Here is a 25,212-nt window from a genome sequence, read left to right on the forward strand (position 1 = left end):
CCGCTGCCCAAACCGTTCTGGCAGACCCAATTATTTACAAAGTATAACTGTGGCTTTTGTTTTGTCTTGAATAGTCGAAATATGATAGAGCATCCCCACTATTCATAATGCTACATTGGCTCCCGATCAAGGCCAGGCTATTTTTCAAAACCAGAACAATCATCTTCAAAATACTGTTTGGCATGTCACCAGACTACATGCTCCACATGATCAAACTATCACCAAGAAATGCAAACCCAGAAGCCAGGTTACCTACTACTTCAGCTGCCCAACTGCAAAGGGTATGATACATACCTGTAGCAGTTGTTCTCCGAGGACAGCAGGCTGATTGTTCTCACGACTAGGGTGACGTCCGCGGCAGCCCCCACCAACCGGAAATAAGCTTCGCGGGACGGTCGACACGCAGGGCACGCCCACCGCGCATGCGCGGCCGTCTTCCCGCCCGTGCGCGACCGCTCCCGCCAGTTGAATGACTAGCAAAAAATATGAAATACACAACTCCAAAGGGGAGGAGGGAGGGAAGGTGAGAACAATCAGCCTGCTGTCCTCGGAGAACAACTGCTACAGGTATGTATCATACCCTTTCTCCGAGGACAAGCAGGCTGCTTGTTCTCACGACTGGGGTATCCCTAGCTCTCAGGCTCACTCAAAACAATAACCCAGGTCAATTGAACCTCGCAACGGCGAGGGTACAACAGAAATTGACCTACGAAGAACAACTAACTGAGAGTGCAGCCTGACCAGAATAAATTCGGGTCCTGGAGGGTGGAGTTGGATTTACACCCCAAACAGATTCTGCAGCACCGACTGCCCGAACCGACTGTCGCGTCGGGTATCCTGCTGGAGGCAGTAATGAGATGTGAATGTGTGGACAGATGACCACGTCGCAGCCTTGCAGATCTCTTCAATAGTGGCTGACTTCAAGTGGGCCACTGACGCTGCCATGGCTCTGACACTATGAGCCGTGACATGACCCTCAAGAGTCAGCCCAGCCTGGGCGTAAGTGAAGGAAATGCAATCTGCTAGCCAATTAGAGATGGTGCGTTTCCCGACAGCGACCCCTAGCCTGTTAGGGTCGAAAGAAACAAACAATTGGGCGGACCGTCTGTTGGGCTGTGTCCGCTCCAAGTAGAAGGCCAATGCTCTCTTGCAGTCCAATGTGTGCAACTGACGTTCAGCAGGGCGGGTATGCGGCCTGGGGAAGAATGTTGGCAAGACAATTGACTGGTTAAGATGGAACTCCGACACCACCTTCGGCAGGAACTTTGGGTGGGTGCGGAGCACTACTCTGTTGTGATGAAATTTGGTATATGGAGCATGAGCTACTAAGGCTTGAAGCTCACTGACCCTACGAGCTGAAGTAACTGCCACCAAGAAAATGACCTTCCAGGTCAAGTACTTCAGATGGCAGGTATTCAGTGGCTCAAAAGGAGGTTTCATCAGCTGGGTGAGGACGACGTTGAGATCCCATGACACAACAGGAGGCTTGATAGGGGGCTTTGACAAAAGCAAGCCTCTCATGAATCGAACGACTAAAGGCTCTCCAGAGATGGCTTTTCCTTCCACACGATAATGGTAAGCACTAATCGCACTAAGGTGATTCCTTACTGAGTTGGTCTTGAGGCCAGACTCTGATAAGTGCAGAAGGTATTCAAGCAGGTTCTGTGCAGGGCAAGAACGAGGTTCTAGGGCCATGCTCTCACACCACACGACAAACCTCCTCCACTTGAAAAAGTAACTCTTTTTAGTGGAATCCTTCCTAGAGGCAAGCAAGACCCGGGAGACACCCTCAGACAGACCCAACGCAGCGAAGTCTACGCCCTCAACATCCAGGCCGTGAGAGCCAGGGATTGAAGGTTGGGGTGCAGCAACGCTCCGTCGTTCTGCGAAATGAGAGTCGGAAAACACTCCAATCTCCACGGTTCTTCGGAGGACAACTCCAGAAGAAGAGGGAACCAGATCTGACGGGGCCAAAAGGGCGCGATCAGAATCATGGTGCCGCGGTCTTGCTTGAGCTTCAGTAAGGTCTTCCCCACCAAAGGTATGGGAGGATAAGCATACAGGAGGCCGGTCCCCCAATGGAGGAGAAAGGCATCCGACGCTAGCCTGCCGTGTGCCTGAAGTCTGGAACAGAACAGAGGCAGCTTGTGGTTGGTCTGAGAGGCGAAAAGGTCCACCGAGGGGGTGCCCCACGCTCGGAAGATCTTGCGTACCACTCTGGCATGGAGCGACCACTCGTGGGGTTGCATGACTCTGCTCAGTCTGTCGGCCAGACTGTTGTTTACGCCTGCCAGGTACGTGGCTTGGAGGAGCATGCCGAACCGACACGCCCAACGCCACATCCCGACGGCCTCCTGGCACAGGGGGCGAGATCCGGTGCCCCCCTGCTTGTTGACGTAATACATTGCAACCTGATTGTCTGTCCGAATTTGGATAATTTGACAGGACAGCCGATCTCTGAAAGCCTTCAGTGCGTTCCAGATCGCTCGGAGCTCCAGGAGGTTGATCTGCAGATCCTTTTCCTGGAGGGACCACAGACCCTGAGTGTGGAGCCCATCGACATGGGCTCCCCACCCCAGGCGAGATGCATCCGTCGTCAGCACTTTCGTGGGCTGCGGAATTTGGAATGGGCGTCCCAGGGTCAAATTGGTCCGGATGGTCCACCAGAGCAGTGAAGTGCGGCAACTGGTGGAGAGGCGGATGACATCTTCTAGATTCCCGGTGGCCTGGAACCACTGGGAAGCTAGGGTCCATTGAGCAGATCTCATGTGAAGACGAGCCATGGGAGTCACATGAACTGTGGAGGCCATATGACCTAGAAGTCTCAACATCTGCCGAGCTGTGATCTGCTGAGACGCTCTGGTCTGCGAAGCCAGGGTCAAGAGATTGGTGGCCCTCGCTTCGGGAAGGTAGGCCTGAGCTGTCTGGGAATTCAGCAGCGCTCCTATGAATTCCAGAGACTGAGTTGGCTGGAGATGGGACTTTGGGTAATTTATCACAAACCCCAGCAGCTCCAGAAGTTGGATAGTGCACTGCATGGACCGGAGGGCTCCTGCCTCCGAGGTGTTCTTGACCAGCCAATCGTCGAGATATGGGAACACGTGCACTCCCAGCTTGCGTAGATAGGCCGCTACCACCACGAGGCACTTGGTAAACACTCGTGGGGCAGAGGCGAGCCCAAAGGGCAGCACACAATACTGAAAGTGCCGTGCGCCCAGTCGGAATCTGAGATACTGCCTGTGAGCTGGCAGTATCGGGATGTGAGTGTATGCGTCCTTTAAATCCAGGGAACATAGCCAATCGTTTTTCTGAATCATTGGCAGAAGGGTGCCCAAGGAAAGCATCCTGAACTTTTCTTTGACCAGGAATTTGTTCAGGCCTCTCAGGTCTAGGATGGGACGCATCCCCCCTGTTTTCTTTTCCACAAGGAAGTACCTGGAATAGAATCCCTGCCCTTCCTGCCCGGGTGGTACGGGCTCGACCGCATTGGCGCTGAGAAGGGCGGAGAGTTCCTCTGCAAGTACCTGCTTGTGATGGGAGCTGAAAGACTGAGCTCCCGGAGGACAATTTGGAGGCAGGGAGGCCAAATTCAGGGCGTATCCGCACCGCACTATTTGGAGAACCCACTGGTCGGAGGTTATGAGAGGCCACCTTTGGTGAAAAAATTTTAACCTCCCTCCGACCGGCAGATCGTCCGGTACGGACACTTGTAGGGCGGCTATGTTCCCGTGGATCCAGTCAAAAGCCCGTCCCCGGCTTTTGCTGTGGAGGCGCAGGGGGCTGCTTAGGCGCACGCTGTTGACGAGAACGAGCGCGCTGGGGCTGTCCCTGTGCCTGACGAGGCCTTCGGGCCGGCTGGTTGTACCTACGCTTTGCAAAAGAATAGGGTGCAGCCTGCCGTGCCCGGGAAAAACGCCCACCCGTGGGGGCGGGTGCTGAAGGCGCCCGGTGGGAGAGCTTGTCGAGAGCGGTTTCCCGCTGATGCAGTTGGTCCACCATCTGCTCGACCTTCTCACCGAAAATGTTATCCCCCCGGCAAGGGACGTCAGCCAGTCTCTGCTGGGTGCGGTTGTCCAGGTCAGAGGCACGCAGCCATGAGAGCCTGCGCATCACTATACCTTGGGCCGCAGCACGAGATGCCACGTCACAGGTGTCAAAAATCCCCCTGGACAGGAACTTTCTGCACGCCTTCAGCTGCCTGACCACCTCCTGATAAGGCCTGGACTGCTCCGGCGGGAGCTTATCGACCAGGTCCGCCAGCTGTTGCACATTGGTCCGCATGTGGATGCTCATATAGAGCAGGTAAGATTGGATGCGGGTCACGAGCATGGAGGATTGGTAGGCCTTCCTCCCAAATGAGTCCAGAGTGCGAGACTCCCGCCCCGGGGGCGCCGAGGCGGTATCCCTCGAACTCCGTGCCCTCTTGAGAGCAGAATCCACGACCGCTGAGTCATGGGGCAACTGGGGCCGCATGAGCTCTGGGTCAGAGTGGATCCTGTACTGGGACTCTGCTTTCTTGGGAATGGTGGGATTAGTTAGTGGTCGCACCCAGTTCCGGAGCAGCGTCTCCTTCAGGACATTGTGCAGCGGTACCGTGGAGGACTCTCTAGGTGGTGATGGATAGTCGAGGACCTCGAGCATCTCGGCCCTCGGCTCTTCCACAGAGACCACGGGAAAGGGAATGCTTATAGACATATCCCGCACAAAGGAGGCAAAGGAGAGACTCTCAGGAGGTGAGAGCTTCCTCTCCGGTGACGGCGTGGGGTCCGAGGGAAGGCCCGTAGACTCCTCTGAGGAGAAATATCTCGGGTCCTCCTCTTCCCCCCACGAGTCCTCATCCTCGGTATCGGACATTAGCTCATGTAGCTGCGTCCGGTACCGGGCCCGGCTCGACGTCGAGGCACCGAGGTCTCGGTGTCGTCGAGCGGTGGACTCCCGCGCCGGCGGGGACGGAGCTCCCTCCATCGACGTCGACGGGGACTCCACCTGCGTGGCTGTCGAGACCGGCACCGCAAGCGGCGGCGGTGTCGACTGCCCCGGCGCCGGGCTAGAGCTCGCCGGCGCCACAGTCATCGGCGCCGAGGGCGCAAGCACCCCCGGCGCCGGCACAGCCTGGCACATCAGCCCTTCCAGGATCCCCGGAAGGATGGCTCTGAGGCACTCGTCCAGGCCCGCTGCCGGGAAAGGCGGTGGGGCCGGTAAGGGTGTCGGTGCCGGAAGCTGCTGGGGGCCAGGAGACGGCACCGAGGTGCCGGAACCCCGACGCGTCGGTACCCATCCACCACCGACGGAGATCTCTCCTCTCTACGATGACGCTTCGGCGTCGACTCCCCTTCAGGGTGCACCGAGGGCTCCCGGTGACGGCGCTTCTTGTCCTTTTTCCGGTGCACGTCACCGGCGCCGGAGGGCATGGAGGAGGAGGAGGTCGATCCCCCTCGGTCTCGAGGTACCGGGTCCGACAGGGTTCGGTCCCGTGGCTCACGAGTTGAGGGAGTGACCGGGGCCGACTGCCCACGCGGTCTCTCTACCCCACTCTCGCCGGCGGACCGGCGGGCCGACGGGACCTGTTCTCCTGGGGTCGCTGCCATCGGTGCCGATGTCTCGGGCATCGATACCGGTACCGAAGAACCGGTCTTCGATACCGATGCCGTCGAGGTCGACGTCGAGGGGCCGGCGCAAGTTCCAAAAAGACGGTCCCGCAGAACTTGCCTCGCAACCTGAGTCCGTTTCCGGAGACCGAGACACAAAACGCACGACTTGAGATTGTGCTCCGGCCCGAGGCACTGGAGGCACCAAGCGTGGGTGTCGGTCTGCGAGATCGGCCGGCCGCAGCGACCACACTTTTTAAATCCACTCGGGACCTTCGAGGACATCGACGGAAAAATCGCGTCGGCGAAGTCAAAGTCGGCAATGGTGGCTAAAATCACACCACGAAAACTGAAACCGACCGAGCGGCCACTAGGCCGCAACGAGGCGTCCCCGCTAGAAAGCGAGGGAAAAGAAGGAGCGCGTGCTCCACACGCGCAAAATTCTCTCTTTTTTTTTTTTTTTTTTTTTTTAATAAAAGAGAAAGAAGAAGAAGAAGAGGCCGAACAGGCCAAAAGCGACGATCCGCGTAAACGCGGTCGAAAAAAATCCGGCGGCTGAAACGAGAGAGAGGGGAAAACACAACTCTCTCAGTCGCGGAAAAAAAGTAACTGGCGGGAGCGGTCGCGCACGGGCGGGAAGACGGCCGCGCATGCGCGGTGGGCGTGCCCTGCGTGTCGACCGTCCCGCGAAGCTTATTTCCGGTTGGTGGGGGCTGCCGCGGACGTCACCCTAGTCGTGAGAACAAGCAGCCTGCTTGTCCTCGGAGAAAAACATAGTATACAAGTCCACCTACACGGCAGGATTTAGCTACCTGGGCTCAAAATGGTGGAACTCAATTCCCCATAGTCATAAGAACCATCACAAACTACCTCCAGAAAATACCTAAAGACCTACCACTTCAGGAAATTCTATGAGTAAAATATGCACTAATCTGATCCAAAGCTTGTATACTGCACGGATCCCAGCTGGAGGTTCAAGACAGTTTACATAAAGGAACAATTCAATAGAGAGATCTAGGGAGAGGAGGAGAGAGGGTTGAGGTTACGGATCAGCAGAACAATACACAACCTCTAACTGTAACGCATCTAAATGAACTAAGACATATCTTCTCAAGAAACCTATTCCATATGCACTAATAGTTATCTTGCCAACAACTGTAAAACACAGCATCATACAACCTTGTAAGTATAATTGAATCAATGCAGTCTCTAACAACTGTTAAATATAAGCCACATTGAACCGAAACTCGTTTTTGGAAAATTGTGGGATACAAGCATGAATAAATAAATAAGTATACCCCCCCCTCTCTCTCTCATTTCCTCCCATTTTCAGAATAAACATTCTCTCATCTCAACTTAAAAAAAAATAGAATTCAAATGAATATATGATTAAACACAAATAACCCCATGTTTGCCTGTTGTAAAGCATATCAAAGCAGCTTAGTATTATAAAAATCTACAGCACTGCTTCCTAATTCTTATCCTCGGGGTACACCTAGCCAGACTGTTTTGTAGGATCAACACAATGAATATGTAGGAAATAATACATGCGGATGCGGATTCTATCAGTTTTTCAAAGTAGCAAAGGCATTTCGTAGGGGAAATATTTGGGAGACGGATGCTTCTGTATCACAGATCATGTTCTTCTACCTGTACCCACTGTAACCTGTACAGTATGTTCTAAAAGTTGATTTCTTTGAGGAAGCTAAGGTAATTTGTCAGAATGCTAATAAGGAGGTCTCTTAATTGCAACTAGTACCTCAAATGGTTAACTCCTTTTTCATTGCATGGAAAGCAAATGGGGCAAGAGACAAGACCCAAGACTCCAGATAATGTGCCTTAGAATTAGAACATCACAATTACTACACTGGAGAACAACTATTTTCATAGAGTGGTTTGATCTAAGATAGCTAAAGAATCTTAGAATTACTTTGTAAGTTATTTTAATACTGGATGAGTGCTATAGTGTTGTGGGAAAGGTATATAAGAAATGTCAACAATGAGGTGAATGGATGGAGGAGGGTAAAGAGTGTGGCTTTAAAAAGGCTCATATTTTAGTATATCAGAGAGCAACAAAATAATTTTGCCAGCAGAAATAAAACCACCTCTAATACACCGAGCAGATTTAAGCAAGATGCACAATATATTTAGTAAAGGTGAATGAAAACAGATAGAAAACATGCCGGACAAGCACTGAATGTGATAGGTGTATGAATACATGTGTTTTACAGTATGCATGCTGTCTAACTACATCTCCTGCTTTTTATACATTACTAAGATATTCCCCAAATGGAAAGATTGCCTGGAACTCTGATAAAAGCAGCAGCGCCTTAACGTACTTTGCATGATAATAATTTACAGGCAGTGAAAAAAAGAAGAGGAAGATTGAAAAAAATCAGTTAGAACTATAGTTCTAATATAAATGTACATAAAATAAATCTTAAGTTTGAAACATGATACAGTATGAGGCATATTTTCAAAGCACTTTGGGAGGCTAAGTTCCATAGGTTTCTATGGAACTTTGGGAGGCTAAGTGCTTTGAAAATGAGCCTGTATGTGATGTCAATATATATTTGCAAACACAATCTCAGCTTGTCAGACACCAAAAAATATTCAAACTGCTATTCTGAAGGTTGATTAAATATCTAAAAAGGCACAAGAAAAGTATTCACAGTATGAATGAACAATTCAGAAGTATCACTTGTTAACTAAATTAGACTTATGACCGATATAATCAGATATGCGATTATAGAAATGCCTTCCACATTGTTACCATCACTAGAAGGCAGTATTTCACCAATAGCCATTCACAGCCACAAACAGGATCCTAATATGAATCATATTTGCGTACATTAGAGGTAGTATACAGACAAATTCCATGCATATTCTTTAGTGATATCCTGATAAGCTGACCAATTTGCAGCTCTTAGGGACAGGAGTGATTTTTCACATTTTCTTCCTTAACACTTATATATGCCATTACTCTATCACTCAAACAAAATGAGCCAAACAAAGCATTTTAAGTGTCCATAAAATGAAATACGATAGTTCAAAAACATCTTCTATATATATAAAAGGCAACCCCAACGTTCTGAAGCCTCCACGGAAGTTGAGGCGCCCAAGATATCCGGTGTGCCCTGGAGTGTCTGCACTGCCCTCGCGTCAAAACGTCATGATGTCGAGGGCGGAGCTATAACACTCGAGGCCCGAAACCGAAACGCCACAGGCGCAGCCACGGAGGCGCACCAAACAAAAAAAAAAACAAAACCCTACCCACACACAGCGACGCCAACACCGAACAAGGCAAGTAGCTCGGAGGGAGGGGGCCCCTTGCTAGCGCCCGTTTCATTGCCCTCAGAAACGGGCATTTATTCCTAGTTATTAAGAATACTGATCTTAAAAGTTACAACTTTTACACTTCCCATTATATACAAAGCACTGGGGGTAAAGGACAGTACCCATTTACACATTCTTACCTGTAACTCAAAATAAACATTTAAACCAAAAGACTACTTTGTTTACAAACCAAAGTACAGTATGACAGCCAGAGCAATAAAAATACAAAAAAACTTAAAAAGAAATAAATACAAGCATAGATAGCTAGGGAAATATCTCTTTCTAGTAGGGCGAGACATAGTGCTGCTAAGAGACTGAAGTGCAAACAATGACAATGAGTCACTTTGTGTGGAAAAGTTCCAGATGACTACTACCTATGGGACAATGGGACATGGATGAACAGCCTCAGCAACTACTGCCCCATGGGTAGAGGAAAATATCCAGGAATGCTATAAAATGAGCACCTCCTCTAAGCTGGCATTCCAGTGTCATCAAAAGTTATTTCTCTTTGGTGGGGGAGAGGGGGAGGCAGCACTGGTGATATTTCACTTGGAATTTAAAGTTTCCTAGGTGCAACTTACTGAACTGACATTCATGATAGTTTCTCTTTCAAACTGAAACATTTACAAATAAAGTTTGAATGAGATGTGCACTTGGAAGTCACGTTAAGACAAAAGGCAGCAAGAATTTTAATGGCCGTTTCCTTCTTTTTTAGTCTACCCCTGAAAAAGTCTCAGAATTGTCTGATTACAACACTGGATTTCTCAACCTGCTGCTTGTTTTTTTTTTTAATTTTTGACCTCAACATCTTTTGTTCAGATCCTAAAATTTCTTTCATAGCCTTTATTTCCCCTTCAAGGAAAGCAGCAACATGGATTTTGTAAAACCAGAGATACCAAAAGCATTTAAGCATGTGTATTACTAATTAACAGCAGCACAGAAAAGACATACACAAGAATAATGAGCCACACTGAGTGAGACAAAGGTCCAAAGAGCCCAACGTTCTGTCTCCAACAGTGACCAGTCCAGGTCATATGTAGCCAGTACATCCCCAAAGTACTACTCAATTCATTTCTTGGCATTAGCAATGGCTGTTCTGAAGTCCAAATAAATAAGCAAACTAGCATTTTTGTTATGGATTTTTCCTCCAGAGACTTGTACAAACCTCTTTTGAAAACTGAGAGTTGCACGGGGACAGAAATATAAGTCGTCCCCACCACAAGTAATCTCCTCCATCCCGACTCCCGGCCCTCCCAGACCCTACTGCACTGCAGCTACCTTGCCCCCCCCCCCCCCATGAAAGAAAATGTTTTTATTATTTTGACTTATGAAAACCACTTGTCCCTGAAAAATGCTCAAAACGGAATAATCCATTTGTATAAAAGAGGTGAAGATGTGATTCCATGTGTCCCAATGAAAGGAGACTTTAATTTTGCTTACCAGTCTCTATAACAACAGGCTTCCCAAGGCAGATTACAACAGCAGTTAAGATGAACCCATCAGTGAACAGGATATCCTCACTGAAATTTGGCCATGTATTACTGTACAGACCAGCGTAGAAAAATGAGCACAAAATTCAACCTTTATTAGTGCTGTTTCTACCAGCTACAATATTTTTTGAAGCTGGTGTTCATGATATTTATATCTACATATGGGACCTTGCAAATAAATTTTTAAAAAGCATCAAATAAGTAAAAAAATATATATATATTTTTTGTCCTCCACTTTTTAAGGCACCGCCTATCCAAATGGAACAGCATTTGACTTTTTACAGATGGACCACACATAGGCAGTCCCTTACTTCTAATAATCTTTTGCTGTGTGAGCAAAATCCAAAATAAATATTGTTTATAAGAGCATTTGCTATTGTTTTGGGTGAACCAATGTGGCAGCAATCTCCGCCTACTGGCTTCAACCCATATAATAGGCTAGATAGCCTTGTACCGTCACCTGCCCTTTACCAATCTTTTTCCCCTCCTCTTTGCACCCACAATCACCATTTTACAGCCCCCTCCCTCCCACCCACATACACACTAATGACTGCATCCATCCATCTCCTTCTCCAGTCCTGTGTGCACTCATCACCCATACCTCAAGGCACCCTAGTGGTCTAGTGCAGTGGTTCCCAAACCTGGTCCTGGAGGCACCTTAGCCAGTCAAGTTTTCAGGCTATGCACAATGAATATTCATGAGAGATTTGCGTGCACTGCCTCCACTGCATGCAAATCTCTCCTGAATATTCATTGTGGATATCTTGAAAATGTGTACCTCCAGGCCCAGATTTGAGAACCACTGGTCTAATTGCTTCTTCAGGGCAGGAAAGATCCCCACTCGGTATTATGTCATTCTCGCACCGGTATTATGTCATTCTCTTACATCGGTGAGAGAATGACATAACGAGACGAGGAGATATCCTTGAAACAGCCGTAATGGCGAAACACAAAGTTGTGTCAGACAACAGATCCCCCAGAGAACAGACTTACTGATGTTAAGTGCTTGTATAGTATAGCATAAAACTCAATGCAACTACATACAAATGTATGCAAATTTATAAAAAGATTCATATAAGGTTTTTAGGGTATTTGCCTTAAATGTTCTTTAAAGTCAGTCTTCTCATAGACCTCTAAGTTATTACACTGGTTTGTATTTTGTTGTAGTTATTTTCTAACACCAGAGAGAGAGTTAGGGATTGTATTAAGAAGTTTGGTAGACCGCCATATAAAGAACAGCCTCCCCACCTGAACAGCAGCTGCCTCCATGCTCTCAGACCCTACCCCGTGCCTCCCCAGTCACCAAAACAAGGTAGCCCCCTCCTCCCAGTAGAGTCTACTTTTAGAAGCCCTGGTGCACAAGTGGTGAGTTCAGGGCAGGTGTGTTCCCCATTCGCTCTTGCCAGTGCAGGCTCCATTTTCAAAATGGCTGCTGTGAACTCTGGCAGCTGGCCCCAGCCCTCCCTCGTCTCCAAAGAGGCAATCTAATAGCTGCTCCCAAGTTCCAGGTCTTGCAGGAGAAATACCCACCAGGCCCAAAATGGCTACAGTTCCCTGCTGGCATAAAACCTTCAACAATTGCAGGAGTACAGCTTCAAAACACTTCTACTGCATCCAACACACTCTGCCCCCTCCTGCTAGTTAAGGGGACACATTCTCAGCAAACAGGATACTGAAGCCTGCCACAATATTCCACACCTGCAAGCACATGCACTGCCATGGTGGCCACATTCCAGAATCTCCTTTACTTACTGCTGCAGCCACTGAGAAATCCCCAGGAATCACCCCCACTAGGCACTGCAAACCAAAGGGGAGTACAGAACTGATCACATCTTTCAGGAGCTCCATGGAACGTTCCTGCCACAGACCGTGTGGCCTCCCTAGGGCTGAAACCGAGTCCTGGCACAAGGTTCCACCTGGCTAAATCAAGATAACGGTCCATGGAGCAATTCCAAAGATCAACAGGGAAATGTAGTGTGACCTCAAAGCACAGAAAGGTCCATGTCCCAGGAAACCAGAGCACCACAGAAATCTTGCTGCATCAGTCTAAGCTGCAACCATCCGCTGGAGGCAGAGAATACCAGTAAGTTCCAGGGCTGCATCAATCCTTATATTGGTGATAATGTCACTGAAAACTCAGTGTTCTTTGCTTCCTTCTGCTGGCTGCGAAGCATAACTCACTCGCTTTAACTGATTTAGCAGGATAAGGAATCTGTGGGGTATAGCCCTGCAACCACTTTAAGTTTATCACAGAAACTAACCTGATCAAGCTTCAGCAGCAGGCCAGAAACAGATTCTCTGTGACCCAATCTATTACAGTGATTTCCTGTGTCAAAGGACTGTTTTGATCCAACTGCATCAGCCCAAGTACGCTAACCAGCTAGATCCAGCCTGGGAAGATCTGAGAGATCCTTATGAGAAAGGATGTTGTTTATATCCCCCCCAAGACATTTCAGGACATCTTAAGGTTGTGACAGATTAGTTTGATGGTTATTTGATGTTATCGGACCAACCAGCGATTTCACATCTGTCATATTTTGATTAAGTCTGCTAAAGTATATAAGGCTGTACAGCAATCAAATATGGGGAAAAGCAGGAAAAAAATTTGCTCCGATGTTTGGACCTGGCCTTCCCATCTTTCACCTATATTGGAGGATAAGAAGACTGTGTTGCCATCAACAGGTTGTATGGTCTAGTTCTGTGATCACAGATATCATGGCAAAGAACTGTCACTAGGGACACTAATACACCTGTCAGAGAACGAGAATTAAAAATTATAAGAAACTGTCTCCTATTCCTTATTGTTTACTACTCTTCCATATTACTGAATTTTGCTAATTAAGCCATTATCTACTATAGAATTCTGTTAATCGGTATTCTTTATCAGCAAATAGGAGGATAATGAGCCTTAGGGGCTAGGACAGTAGGTATAGAGCTCTTATCTACGCACCTACTTGTACACTCTGGATGTCATATGTACAATAAACACTACAGGTCGGTTTATGGAAATGTATCCAAATCTATAATTTTATTTAAATTACATGCCAGCTACATCAAAAATCATTGTCCCATATTTTGTGAGTGATAATCTGAATACTGTCAGCACAAGGTATGAACCGATTCCAAACTGATTTCATTTGCAAGAATGGACATTCTTCATAGGGATTTTATTTCCTTTATTTCGTACATGTGTATTGGGAGGGGTAGTTACATTTGAAACATTCTGCACGTCCTTTATTGACTTTACTCCTCCTCTCCCTTCCTTCTGTAGACCAGCAGCCACTTCTGTCTTGCACTCCAGTTAGTCCCACCTGCCTCAGGACCCTCCCTCTTCCCAGTCATAAATTTCTGAAATGAATTTTTCCAGCTTTGTTCATTAGTTCAATTAGAGCTAATGCGTTGATCTCAGGGGTGAGGGCGAACAGGAAACAGCATAAAATAAACCTTTTTGCTGATGATGTTCTATTAACACTGATGAATCCGGAGGTCTCCTTGTGGGAGGTAGTGGCTGAGCTGGAGGCTTATGGGCTCGTTTTGGGCTTTCAGGTAAATATGGGGAAATCAGAGGTCCTCCATGTTACTATTTTTGTAATTTTATCTCAGCCACAAGCGTGCATAAACTCCCTAAGTTTTTCAAAGAGCATACTTCAGATTAGAACAGGAGTTAAAGTAATATTTAAAGTAGCATTGGTCTGGTTATTTAATAGAAGTCACGCTTCTGTGTCACTTTACAATGAGAACTAGCTTCCCATTTAGGAAAACATACTCCCAATATCTTTTGATACTGTGGCTCACTGTCAATAGCACATTTTACTGATAATCCCCAAAATAAAATGGCACACAATTATCTCTCTTGACTTAATCAGCTGGAAAACTTCATAAAATACCACAATGAAAGCACCTCCACTTTTATGCTACATTTTTATTTTTATAGCATTTTATCTGTTTTCTACACAAGACTTTTTTTTAATGATTCTTGGTAGCTAAAGTATGATAATTAACTGAACCACGCTTCAAATTAAAGCCATTCAATCAAATGAGGAACAATTTTATAGCACATTGTAGTTTCAGTATCAAATATCTCCCAGATGCCTATATACTGGCAAACGCTCACTACAAAAGAATACAAGAGCTTACAATAACCATAGCATATAACTGATAAACCAAGGAAATGCATTTATAATGTCTACATTTCTGTATGGTAGGGAATAATTTTCTAGAAATAAGGCTAATAGTAATAGCCTGCTCAAAATATCAACTTGTCCATGAACTTCATTTGTTTCCTTTTTGTTCTTATTTACAAGTCTTATACTTCCGAGGGTCATCTACCATCACAAACCTTGTTTAAAGAAAAAACCCCACCCACAACCCACTCTTTCCAAATGCTAGAAATAGCTAAGAAGTGGTTTTAGAATACTTAAACCCTAATATCTATATAAATAATTCTCACCTCCAATTCTGAAGCTCACTGTGTGGCAGGGAAACACTGAAGCCCTGTACTGTTGCAGCCTCTCACACCACTCATTCTCACTCTCACTCATATACCCGCCCTCAGCCACGCCCTCAGCCACGCCCCATCTGGACATAATCGCAACCTCAACGTTCGAATGAAGCCACTAAAGCTCCACCCACTTTTGTGAAGGGTACGTAGATTCATGGTGGTGAAGCCTCTCCACTGCCCATACCTGTCTGTTACGCCCTCGCGTCCACCGTGATGACGTCACGACCGAACTGACGTAGGGAACGAATGGGTCATGAGGAGGTGGAGCCAGGACGCAAGTGGCGAATCCGGGGCATCGGAGGCATGAGAACAGTTCCCGGGCCCCTCAGCCGCAACACAAGCAACGCCGGTGAGTAGGGGGCGGGAAGGAGGGGGTTCGGGAGACGTAGGGAAAGAATGGGTCATGAGGAGGTGGAGCCAGGACACAAGTGGCGAATCCGGGGCATCGGAGGCATGAGAACAGTTCCCGGGCCCTGCAGCCGCAACACAAGCAACGCCGGTGAGTAGGGGGGGAGGAGGGGGTTCGGGAGGAAAACCGCGCTGGCGCCCGTTTCATTTGCGCCAGAAACGGGCATGTTTTACTAGTTTCCTAAATAAATATGTAGAACAAAAATTAATTTTTCTGTCAGTAGCTAGTCCTGTTGCTTTAATTACATTCAAATATTGTAGGTATGGCTCATTTGTGGTGAATGCCACATGGAATAAAAATTTTCTCCATGAATTCTTGTACTTACCTGAGAAAGCACTGCTTACCATACGACAAAGTGAGGCCAAGAATGCTAAGTACAGTTTGATGCTAAATATATCCACAACCTAAGCACCTACACTGTTTGCAAAAAGGCTGTACAAACACAGGTGCATACTCTGGAATGCATGGCATTTATGTTTAAAATGAGTGACAAAAACTGAATAAGATTAGATATCTCATGACAAAAGCAAAGCCAGTTTGAAGCAGAGACTAATGCATTACTTTCAATAGACAGTTGTTTTCAGGATGTTAAAATAACACTTCCTACAATTTCAAAATAGCAAAAATAGATGACACCTTATTACAATGAAAATTAGACAATAATATGTGAAACTAAAAAATAATAATAAAAAAAAAAAAAATAGGAAAAACCTTTACCTAATATGACCACCTAAAATGATTCTATGGTGTGTGAATTCACCGCACACCGAGGCCCCCTTTTACCAGGACCTACTGAATACCAAGTTCTTTGAGTGCTGTCTTCTCCTCCTCCTCTTTGCTTTAACAGCACAGATGTGGAAAGTCTCCATTAAGGAGGTGGTAGAGACACAAATGGTGAAAGAATTCAAAAAGGAATGGGATGAACACAGAGGATCTCTAATTAGAAAATGGAAGTTATAAAAATCCTAAACTTAAATGGCTGAATGTGTGTGGATGTGTTGAGTGACGCTTAGATGGCGACTCCGGCTGTGAAGAACTAGGGCCGATACCAGGCAGACTGGTAATGTCTTTGTCTCATATATGGTAATCTGGTTTAGAATGGGCTCGAAAGGACTTAGCAACTTAGTGGCTGGAACATGAGGACAGTGTCGGACATACAGTCTGTGTCCTGCAAATGAGAAGACAAATAGGCAGTTGGAACATAAGGATAAGGCCAGGTGGACTTCTATGGTCTATGTCCCAGAAACGCCAAGGAAAGACGATAATCAAGAATATAATATCAAGCTCATTGTTGATTTAATCATGAATTGATAATGAGTGTGGCTACTGGGCAGACTGGATGGACCATTCAGGATTTTATCTGCAGTCACTTACTATGTTACTATTAATACTCTCTGCTCCTGGGCTGAAGCGCAGACCTCAGCTCTGACACAGGCACAAGCATCAGATATCACCTGACCTACTTTTGCATGCGTGTGGCAAACTCTTAGCACACAGTACCAGTGAATCAGAGACAAGTCTTACATGTGCACACCAGAGTGTTCCAAGTTCCAACTTCTGTTCCTTCCTTGTTTGCACTGCTGTGGCTCAAACCCAGAGAGAGATAGAAAGCCAACCAGAATTTTTTTTTTTTTAATGTACCAATAAATTCTTGCAGGACTGAGTAGGGACAGGTTAAAATCTTACGAGGACGGGTGGGGATGGCTAAGATTTCTGACCCCGTGCAACTCTCTAAATTGAACCCACTTCCCATGGTTCTTAGGCCAATGCACTAGCCATTAGGCTACTCCTCCACTCTAGAAATAGGTAAAGCAGAAGGTCCCATCTGTGTTCAGTTTTGGAGGCCGTATCTTGCTAAGGATGTAAAAAAAATTGAAGTGGTTCAAAGAAAAGCTACAAAAATGGTATGGGATTTGCGTTACAAAACGTATGAGGAGAGACTTACTGACCTGAACATGTATACCCTGGAGGAAAGGAGATATGATACAGACATTCAAATATTTGAAAGGTATTAATCCGCAAACGAACCTGTTCCAGAGACGGGAAGGCTGTAGAACTAGAGGACATGAAATGAGGTTGAAGGGGGGCAGACTCAAGAAAAATGTCAGGAAGTATTTTTTCACGGAGAGAGTGGTGGATGCTTGGACTGCTCTCCCGCGGGAGGTGGTGGAGATGAAAACAGTAACTGAATTCAAAAATGCATGGGATAAACATAAAGGAATCCTATTCAGAAGGAATGGATCCTCAGAAGCGGAGATTGGGTGGCAGCGCCAGTGATTGGGAGGCAGGGCTAGTACTGGGCAGACTTCTACAGTCTGTGCCCTGAAAATGGTAGATACAAATCAAGGTCAGGTATACATATAAAGTACAGCATATGAGTTTATCTTGTTGGGCTGACTGGATGGACCGTACAGGTCTTTTTCTGCCGTCACCTACTATGTTACTATGTAGGAACAGAAGTTATGCAAGAATTTAATAAAAATGCACATACATGCATTGATTCCTACCAGCACATATACAAACTTATATCTCCCTTGAAGCAGGTCTCACTGTATGGGAGCTTCAACTTAAATTATTTTATAAACAATAAAAGATACATACATTGCCTTTATAAAATGTGTACTTAACTGTTTAAGTTACATTAATAATCTTTTTGTTCTTTTGAACATGCAAAGGGGTATAAGCAATGAACAAAAAGTAATTCATAAAATAAAATACACGAAAATTAAAACAGCCAAACAAACAGAGCAACCAGGGGGGTGGGGGAGAAGACATCCACACATAGCGAATCGGTAGGGAACGGGAATGCATCAACGATAGGGAATGCAAATGAGCTACTCGTTGTAGCTCACTTGCATTCTCTAGTCCTTCGGTACCTGAGTCGGAGAATCGGGACGTCCCTTTAGATTAGGCTCCTCTTCCTGGTCTCTTCAGCCAATGAAAGCGGGCTTAGCTGGCTGTTGTCAGCGAAACGCGCTCTGATTGGCTGAAGAGACCAGGAAGAGGAGCCTAATCTAAAGGGACGTCCCGATTCTCCGGCAACCAGGAAAATAGAAAAATTTCGCTGTGGAGGGGTAAGTGGCGCGGCGAAGACTAAAATAGAAGGGGGAATAAAAAACACGAGCGCCGGTAGAGCAAAGAACTGCGAAAAAAAAAACACGTCTCTCACAAGCGCAGGGAGAGTACGTCCTTAAAGGACGCCCCTCACATGCGCTCCCTGCTTTTTTTTTTTTCTTTTTTACCTTTTTTGGGGGCCCTTTTCCTTTCCGATTCCCTCACAGGAGCCCTAACAAGAGGTCAGACATCTCGTTAGGGTTCCTACGGTAAGGGAATCGGAAAAACGGTAGTGCATCTGATTATAATGGGCTGCAACGGTACTGCAGCTCATTATAATAGCTTTTCAATCATTTGCATTCTGCTTTCGTTGCCTGCTACCGTGGCAGGGAAAATGCCCTTAGTGCATGCCCGGAGTGAACTACTTGCGTTTTAAACTGTCTGGAACCAGTTTAAAATGCAAGTTGTGGGCTCGTTAGGTTTTGTGCATCTGGGCCTAAGTAGGGAGAGGGACTGAGGCTGATTGGCTTCAAGGGGATAAGCAGAGGGAGCCACTAAATGGCTTGCAAGGGAGGTGGGTTGTCTGGCTTAATAGGGTACAGGCTGGTGGGAGAAGCTGATTAGCTTGCAGGGTGTAAAGGATGGGAAGTCACTGACCGGCTCGAGGGAGGGTGACACAGGGGCTGCGGACTGGGGATCCAAACCTCAAAACTCCAGCGCCACATCCAACAGCACCTAACCCATACCACCAGAACAGTGCAAAAGCCTAGCTATCCAATGCTGAAAAGAAATGGTATTCAAATTATATGTGAGCTATGAAACCGAAAGCAAGAGGGAGGAACGTGCCTGGTGCATGTGCACAAGTGTTTTGCGGTATGAACAGCTCTTGTACGCAAGCCTAGGCAAGACCAGAGGTGCAAACATACACCGGTACCTTTCTTTTGAGACTTTAAATGTAAGCTTTTCAAAAATTATTTTCATTTGAAAGGCACGTATTTAAAAACCGATGTATGCTTGCACTTTTGGTTTTGCTTGGACTCGCATACACATTTCTCGCTATCAGCGTTTATAGCTTGCATGGGCTTCCCGATAATTCTAAAAGATGACAAAATCCAGCAGTTTGAAGTGAGAAATTCTGAAGAAATCTATCAATGCCACTCCCGAGCTAGGAAGTTTCCAGGATTAAGGGCAGCATTTGTTTTTGCCTTGAGCATTGGGAGGGAATAACAAATGACTTAATTAACATCCATCTGAGTACATTCAACTCATTAGTGCTCAATGTTCCCATAATAAGCCATATGGGAATAAATTGATTTGTTCCTATATGGGAACGTTGGGCACTAATGGGTTAAATACAATTTGCGGTCATATTTGGCACACACTGTTTCCCGCACTACAGCCCTTTGAACATTTTGCGCACAATAACGTACATGCTAATCCGCTCTAACGCCAGGGTAAGGTTTTGAGTATCAGGGCCATGGGGGGTGGAGAAGAGAGCTGACTGACTTGCAGGGATAAGGGCTGGGGGAATGGCTGACTAGCTTGCTGGGATGGCAGCCAACTTCAAGGAGAAGGATTAGGGAGAGAGACTGAGGGGGGAGGAATGGGCTAAAGAGAATGGGTGACTAGTGGGGGTGCTTCTGGCTATTTTGTGCCAGCAGTCTGCATTGGTGCATTAAAGGCCAGTATTAGTAAGCTTTTTTCTTTTTTTAAATAAAACTCTTACACGAAGGCTTTTTCCTATTCCTATCCTTCTACATCAGCCCCTAAAGTTGCTGCAGCATATCTCAGAAGAATTTCCCCACCCCACCAGCTCCTCAACTCAGTAGAGACAGCTGAAGGAGAGAGTTGGGAGTGGAGGCCTCAACCACTAGGTCCTGAACTTTTGGGCTGGCTCCTAAATCCCAAAAAAAATTGCCAAGGTCTGAATTAAGATGGGGTTCGTACTGACAGCTTAATTAAAATAGGCTTAGCTCTTTAAGACAAAAGAGCATCTAAATAAGTCTTAAGTAACAAAAATTAAAAATTGCCCTTTAAACTTCTTGCATCACTGTCTAAACAAGTTAAATCAGCTTAAAGGCACATTTACTTCCACTTCTGTAGAATTCCAATTAATATTATCTTAAACGGCAATAGATTTCTTGATCTTTGTTGCAAACCTTGTAACATTTTACCAGATGGAGAAACTAAAACATTCCTTCTTGTTTGAAATAAATTCATTGTTTTCAGAGTACAACTGAGTTCATACACAAAATAACAGTTTTCACATTTAAATCTGTACATAAATACCAAAATTTGAAATTACGACATCCTCCCCATAAGTATTTACATTCTTTCTGCAGCTGCTTGTTGAGCAAACAATACGTTTTGTTTGCTGGTTAAATGATCACCAATAAGTTAAGTCACCAAACAAATATTAACTGGAAACACTAAACTTAATTAGAAAAGCTAGAAGCTGAATACATACAATATTTTGCAAAAGTGTGTTCAGGCTTGGGAATGTAAAGAGATAATGCCTGGGTGGGGGGTATTATGCAAAATTCCCTCACAGCAGAAGTATCAAGACTCTGTCCATCAGGTTTGCAATGAAAATAAAGCATCAAGGAAGGTGTGGACTGCATACCACAAACATGTATTTAAATTTTTGAAAAATGGATTAGCCACACTTCATCTGTGCAATATCACTGTTTTCAAGTAGACAGGGTTTGCTGATGTATATTGAAATCAATCCTAAAATACTTTTACAACTTATGGCAAACCTGACAACAGTAAAATATATTGATGCCAATGCATTCATGATGTGAAATAACAAAAATAATGTAGTTTTAAGTATGCTCACCAGTCTGATATTTTATTATGTGGGCATGGGAAAACCTTTTGATAAAATCAGGCTCAAAATGTTTAAAGTGGAGAGTATCGCCTTAGGCCAAGGTCGGGTCCAAAACATGCAATGCCAGAAACATACTATTAAGCAATCATTGCTTCACAAAGAACGGGGAGGTGACATCTTTCGCTTCCCAGAAGGAAAACTTTCAACTCAGCTGTGTACATCAACTTTAGAAAGCTCATTTCCTTTGCAAAAAAAAAAAAAAAAAACACATCATAACATTCTTGAATGTCAGTTTATGTCCATACTAAAGCTTCAGCAGTACTGGGCAAAGTTTCATCTTGGCAATAAATTAATACTGTAGGCACAGACTGCCTTCTAAAATGGGGAAGATTAAAACTACAGAATAACACCTAACAACATAATGCTGTATTTCAATGACTCATTCCACCAACCTATTATTCAGGTATATCCTGAAATAAGCGTCCAGGCTGCTCACAAAGAAACCACAGAAAGTTAGTCACTGCTTACTTGGAAAAACAAGCAACTCTACCTAAAAGACAATATTTTTTCTTGGGCTGCGAATAACTTTCAAGTGGATCAAAAGTGGATGCCCCTACAGGTGAGCAGTTTCATTTTGAACTTCAACCTGGAGCCCCTCCACCCACCTCTCTCCCTGCACAGCTGGAATCTCCCACCCTCCCTGCACAGCTGGAACCCACCCAACCCACCTCCTTCATTTTGAACTTGAACCTGGAGCCCCTCCACCCACCTCCCTCCACAGCTGGAATCTCCCACCCACCTCCCTACACAGCTGGAACCCACCCCACCCACCTCCTTGCAGAGCTGGGCCCCCACCCCACCTCACCTCCCTGCACAGCTGGACCCCCAACCCACCCCACCTCCTTGCATAGCTGGGCCCCCAACCCACTTCACTGCACAGCTGGGTCCCCAACCCACCTCCCTGCACAGCTGGAACCCACCCAACCCACCTCCCTGCACAGCTGGAATCTCCCACCTCACCTCCCTGCATAGCTGGGCTCCCACCCACCTCCTTGCACAGCTGGGCCCCCACCCCACCTCCCTGCACAGCTGGAATCTCCCACCTCACCTCCCTGCACAGCTGGAACCCCCACCCCACCTCCCTGCACAGCTGGGCCCCCACCCCACCTCCCTGCACAGCTGGAACCCACCTCCCTGCACAGCTGGAATCTCCCACCTCACCTCCCTGCACAGCTGGGCCCCAACCCACCTCCTTGCACAGCTGTTTGGCAACAAGCCCTGCCCCTTTACATACACCTCCCAAGCAAGAGGGAAGCAGCTTCATCCTCCAGCTCACGCCCCCATCTCTTACCTCCGTGGATGGGATGTTCACCACACCCGTAGATCTCCTCTTCTCCCTCAACTTCCTCTTCTCGATCTGCCCCTTGCCCTTCCTAGCGCTGGGCCCGGAGCTTTTGCTCTTGTCTTTGGCCTTTGCCGGGGGTGAATCCTTGCCGTCGGATGCGCACTCCCCCTGCCCTTCCTGCGGCTGAGGAGCGCCGGCCCCCGCTTTCTCTGCACCTTTTCTGCAGGCTGTGGCCCCGGGGGCCGGCTCCTCATCCGCCGGCGGCATCCTCCTGGAGACGGGCTTGAGCGAGGAGGAGGCGGGGCCGGCAGGGGGCGCGCTGCTATTATTGTTCAGCTCCGGCAGGAGGAGCGCGGGGGCGGGGCCGGCCGGCTTCCAGCTGCCCTCGGCCGTGATGGTGGGGGCGGGGCCGCCGCCCTCGCTCTGCACCTTGGCCCTCATCTTCTCGCGCTTGGCCTTCCACTCCTCCAGGAAGTCCGTGGTGCCGCTGCTCGCCCGGAAGCCTCCGCTCGCCATGATGGCTTCCCCCAGCCGCGGGCTCTTCCTCTCTGACCACAGCCGCCGGCCTCAACGAGCGGGAATATCAGGCGCGGAGCATGGCCACGAGGACGGTGGTGCCGGGAGCAGGAGGGGGGGGAGGATGAAGGCGGGCAACCTGTAAGGAGAAAAGGAGGAGTGAGGCGCGCAGGTAGGGTCGGCGCGAGACAACGCGCGCGCGGAGGAAGGGAGGTCAGCGACACAGCGCTAGTGTCAGTTAAGAGAAACTTCACTGTAATGCGCGCGCGGCGCCGGGGAGGGAGGTCACACACCGCTAGTGTCTGTTAAGAGAAACTTCACTCTAATGCGCGCGCGGGTAGGAAATGCAACGCGCGTGGCGCCGGGAGGGAGGTCACACACCGCCGCTAGTGTCAGTTAAGAGAAACTTCACTCTAATGCGCGCGCAGGAAATGCAACGCGCGTGGCGCCGGAGGGGAGGGAGGTCACACACCGCGAGTCGCGCGACAGCGCTAGTGTCAGTTAAGAGAAACTTCACCCTAATGCGCGCGCGGGTGGGAAATTAAACGCGCGTGGCGCCGGTGGGGGAGGGGTTAAGCCAGGACTCAGGAGACAGCGCTCGTTGCGTCAGTCAAGAACACACAGGTACAGAAAGGCCGTCGCTACAAGGGAGGAGCCTGTCAAGGAACACCTCGGCAAAGCGCGCCGGGGACCCCTGGGTACAAAACGGATTCCGGCGGGTTTTTACCTTGCTCCCGCGCGCCGCCGGTATGGAGGGCAGCAGCGCTATACTGGGGCCGACAATTCCCTCTAACGCCTAAGGAGAACGGACCTCACTGCAGCCGGCGCAGCGGGAAGTCTGTGAGAGCAGCATATGGAGAAGCAGCGCACCTGGGCAGAGGGAGGAGGAGGAAGAGGACACTACGGAAACTTACTACAAGTCGCCTTGGAAGCGGGGCAAATGATCCAGAGAGAATTCGGAGAACGAGAGCGGCGGAGGTAAGAAAGAACCCCCTCCCCCCCCCCCCCCGAGCGAGCGCTCAGTGTACTTACAAAGCAACAACAAAAAAAGTGCGCACGGACCGTCCCGCCTGAGTTGCTAAAGCGCCGGCTCAGCCGCTCGTGCTGCTGCTGTTAGTGCTGACACTCCCCCCTCTCGGCACTGCGCCGAAGCAAGCGCGAGGCTCTCTGGAGCAGCTGTCGCGCGCCCGACGAGAGCTCACCTACCTTGCCACCGGTCTGGGGCTGAAACACAAAACGAGCAGTAGCTGCGGCTCTTCTCCTGTCCTCCTGTTCCAGGTGTGTGCAGCAGTGGCAGCCGCCGTGTGCGCGCGCGCTCTCTTCCTCCTTCGTGACGCGTTCCAGGAACTTGGAGAGAGAGCGCGCGCTCCCTCCCCTCCTTCCGCGTTCCAGGATTCAGGAACGACTGGCCGCGCTCCTTTCCCCCAGCCCACGAGGGAAGAAAGGTAGGCGGAGCGAAACAGCCGAACCGATGCAAAAGCGCCTGGACTGTGGAGTGAACCTGCAGGGGGAGCGGCGGGGGAAGTAAAAATGTTTCCGTGCATCCCTCTGCTGCTCTCCAGGACCAGCAAAGAGCTTGCCCACAGATGTTGGAGCCTCTGTATTAGTTTTGGCCTTTTGTCACCGGCAGCTCTACGGATAGGATAGCAAAGGTGGTGCAGTAGGTGTACATAAGTACATAAGTAGTGCCATACTGGGAAAGACCAAAGGTCCATCTAGCCCAGCATCCTGTCACCGACAGTGGCCAATCCAGGTCAAGGGCACCTGGCACGCTCCCCAAACGTAAAAACATTCCAGACAAGTTATACCTAAAAATGCGGAATTTTTCCAAGTCCATTTAATAGCGGTCTATGGACTTGTCCTTTAGGAATCTATCTAACCCCTTTTTAAACTCCGTCAAGCTAACCGCCCGTACCACGTTCTCCGGCAACGAATTCCAGAGTCTAATTACACGTTGGGTGAAGAAAAATTTTCTCCGATTCGTTTTAAATTTACCACACTGTAGCTTCAACTCATGCCCTCTAGTCCTAGTATTTTTGGATAGCGTGAACAGTCGCTTCACATCCACCCGATCCATTCCACTCATTATTTTATACACTTCTATCATATCTCCCCTCAGCCGTCTCTTCTCCAAGCTGAAAAG

The 25,212-nt window shown here is 47.8% G+C and overlaps 1 protein-coding gene across 3 annotated transcripts in view; it reads right to left on the reverse strand.

Annotated features, from left to right (window-relative positions):
• The window catches only part of PAWR (pro-apoptotic WT1 regulator), a 122,629-nt gene extending 98,208 nt beyond the window's left edge, over positions 1-24,421 (reverse strand). Inside the window, exons 1-2 of one of the 3 annotated variants that reach the window (XM_030214907.1) lie at positions 24,276-24,421; positions 22,560-23,208 (exon numbers count right to left, since the gene is read on the reverse strand). In XM_030214907.1, the coding sequence (XP_030070767.1) occupies positions 22,560-23,069 (510 nt within the window). In that variant the 5' untranslated portion in view covers positions 23,070-23,208; positions 24,276-24,421. Of the gene's footprint in view, positions 1-22,559; positions 23,209-23,983; positions 24,068-24,101; positions 24,187-24,275 lie in introns of those variants that run through there. The other 2 variants (XM_030214908.1, XM_030214909.1) reach the window with 2 other exon arrangements.
• Between the last annotated feature and the right edge of the window lie 791 nt (positions 24,422-25,212).

This window comes from Microcaecilia unicolor, chromosome 9 (genome assembly GCF_901765095.1).
Source record: "Microcaecilia unicolor chromosome 9, aMicUni1.1, whole genome shotgun sequence".
Classification (NCBI taxonomy): domain Eukaryota; kingdom Metazoa; phylum Chordata; class Amphibia; order Gymnophiona; family Siphonopidae; genus Microcaecilia; species Microcaecilia unicolor.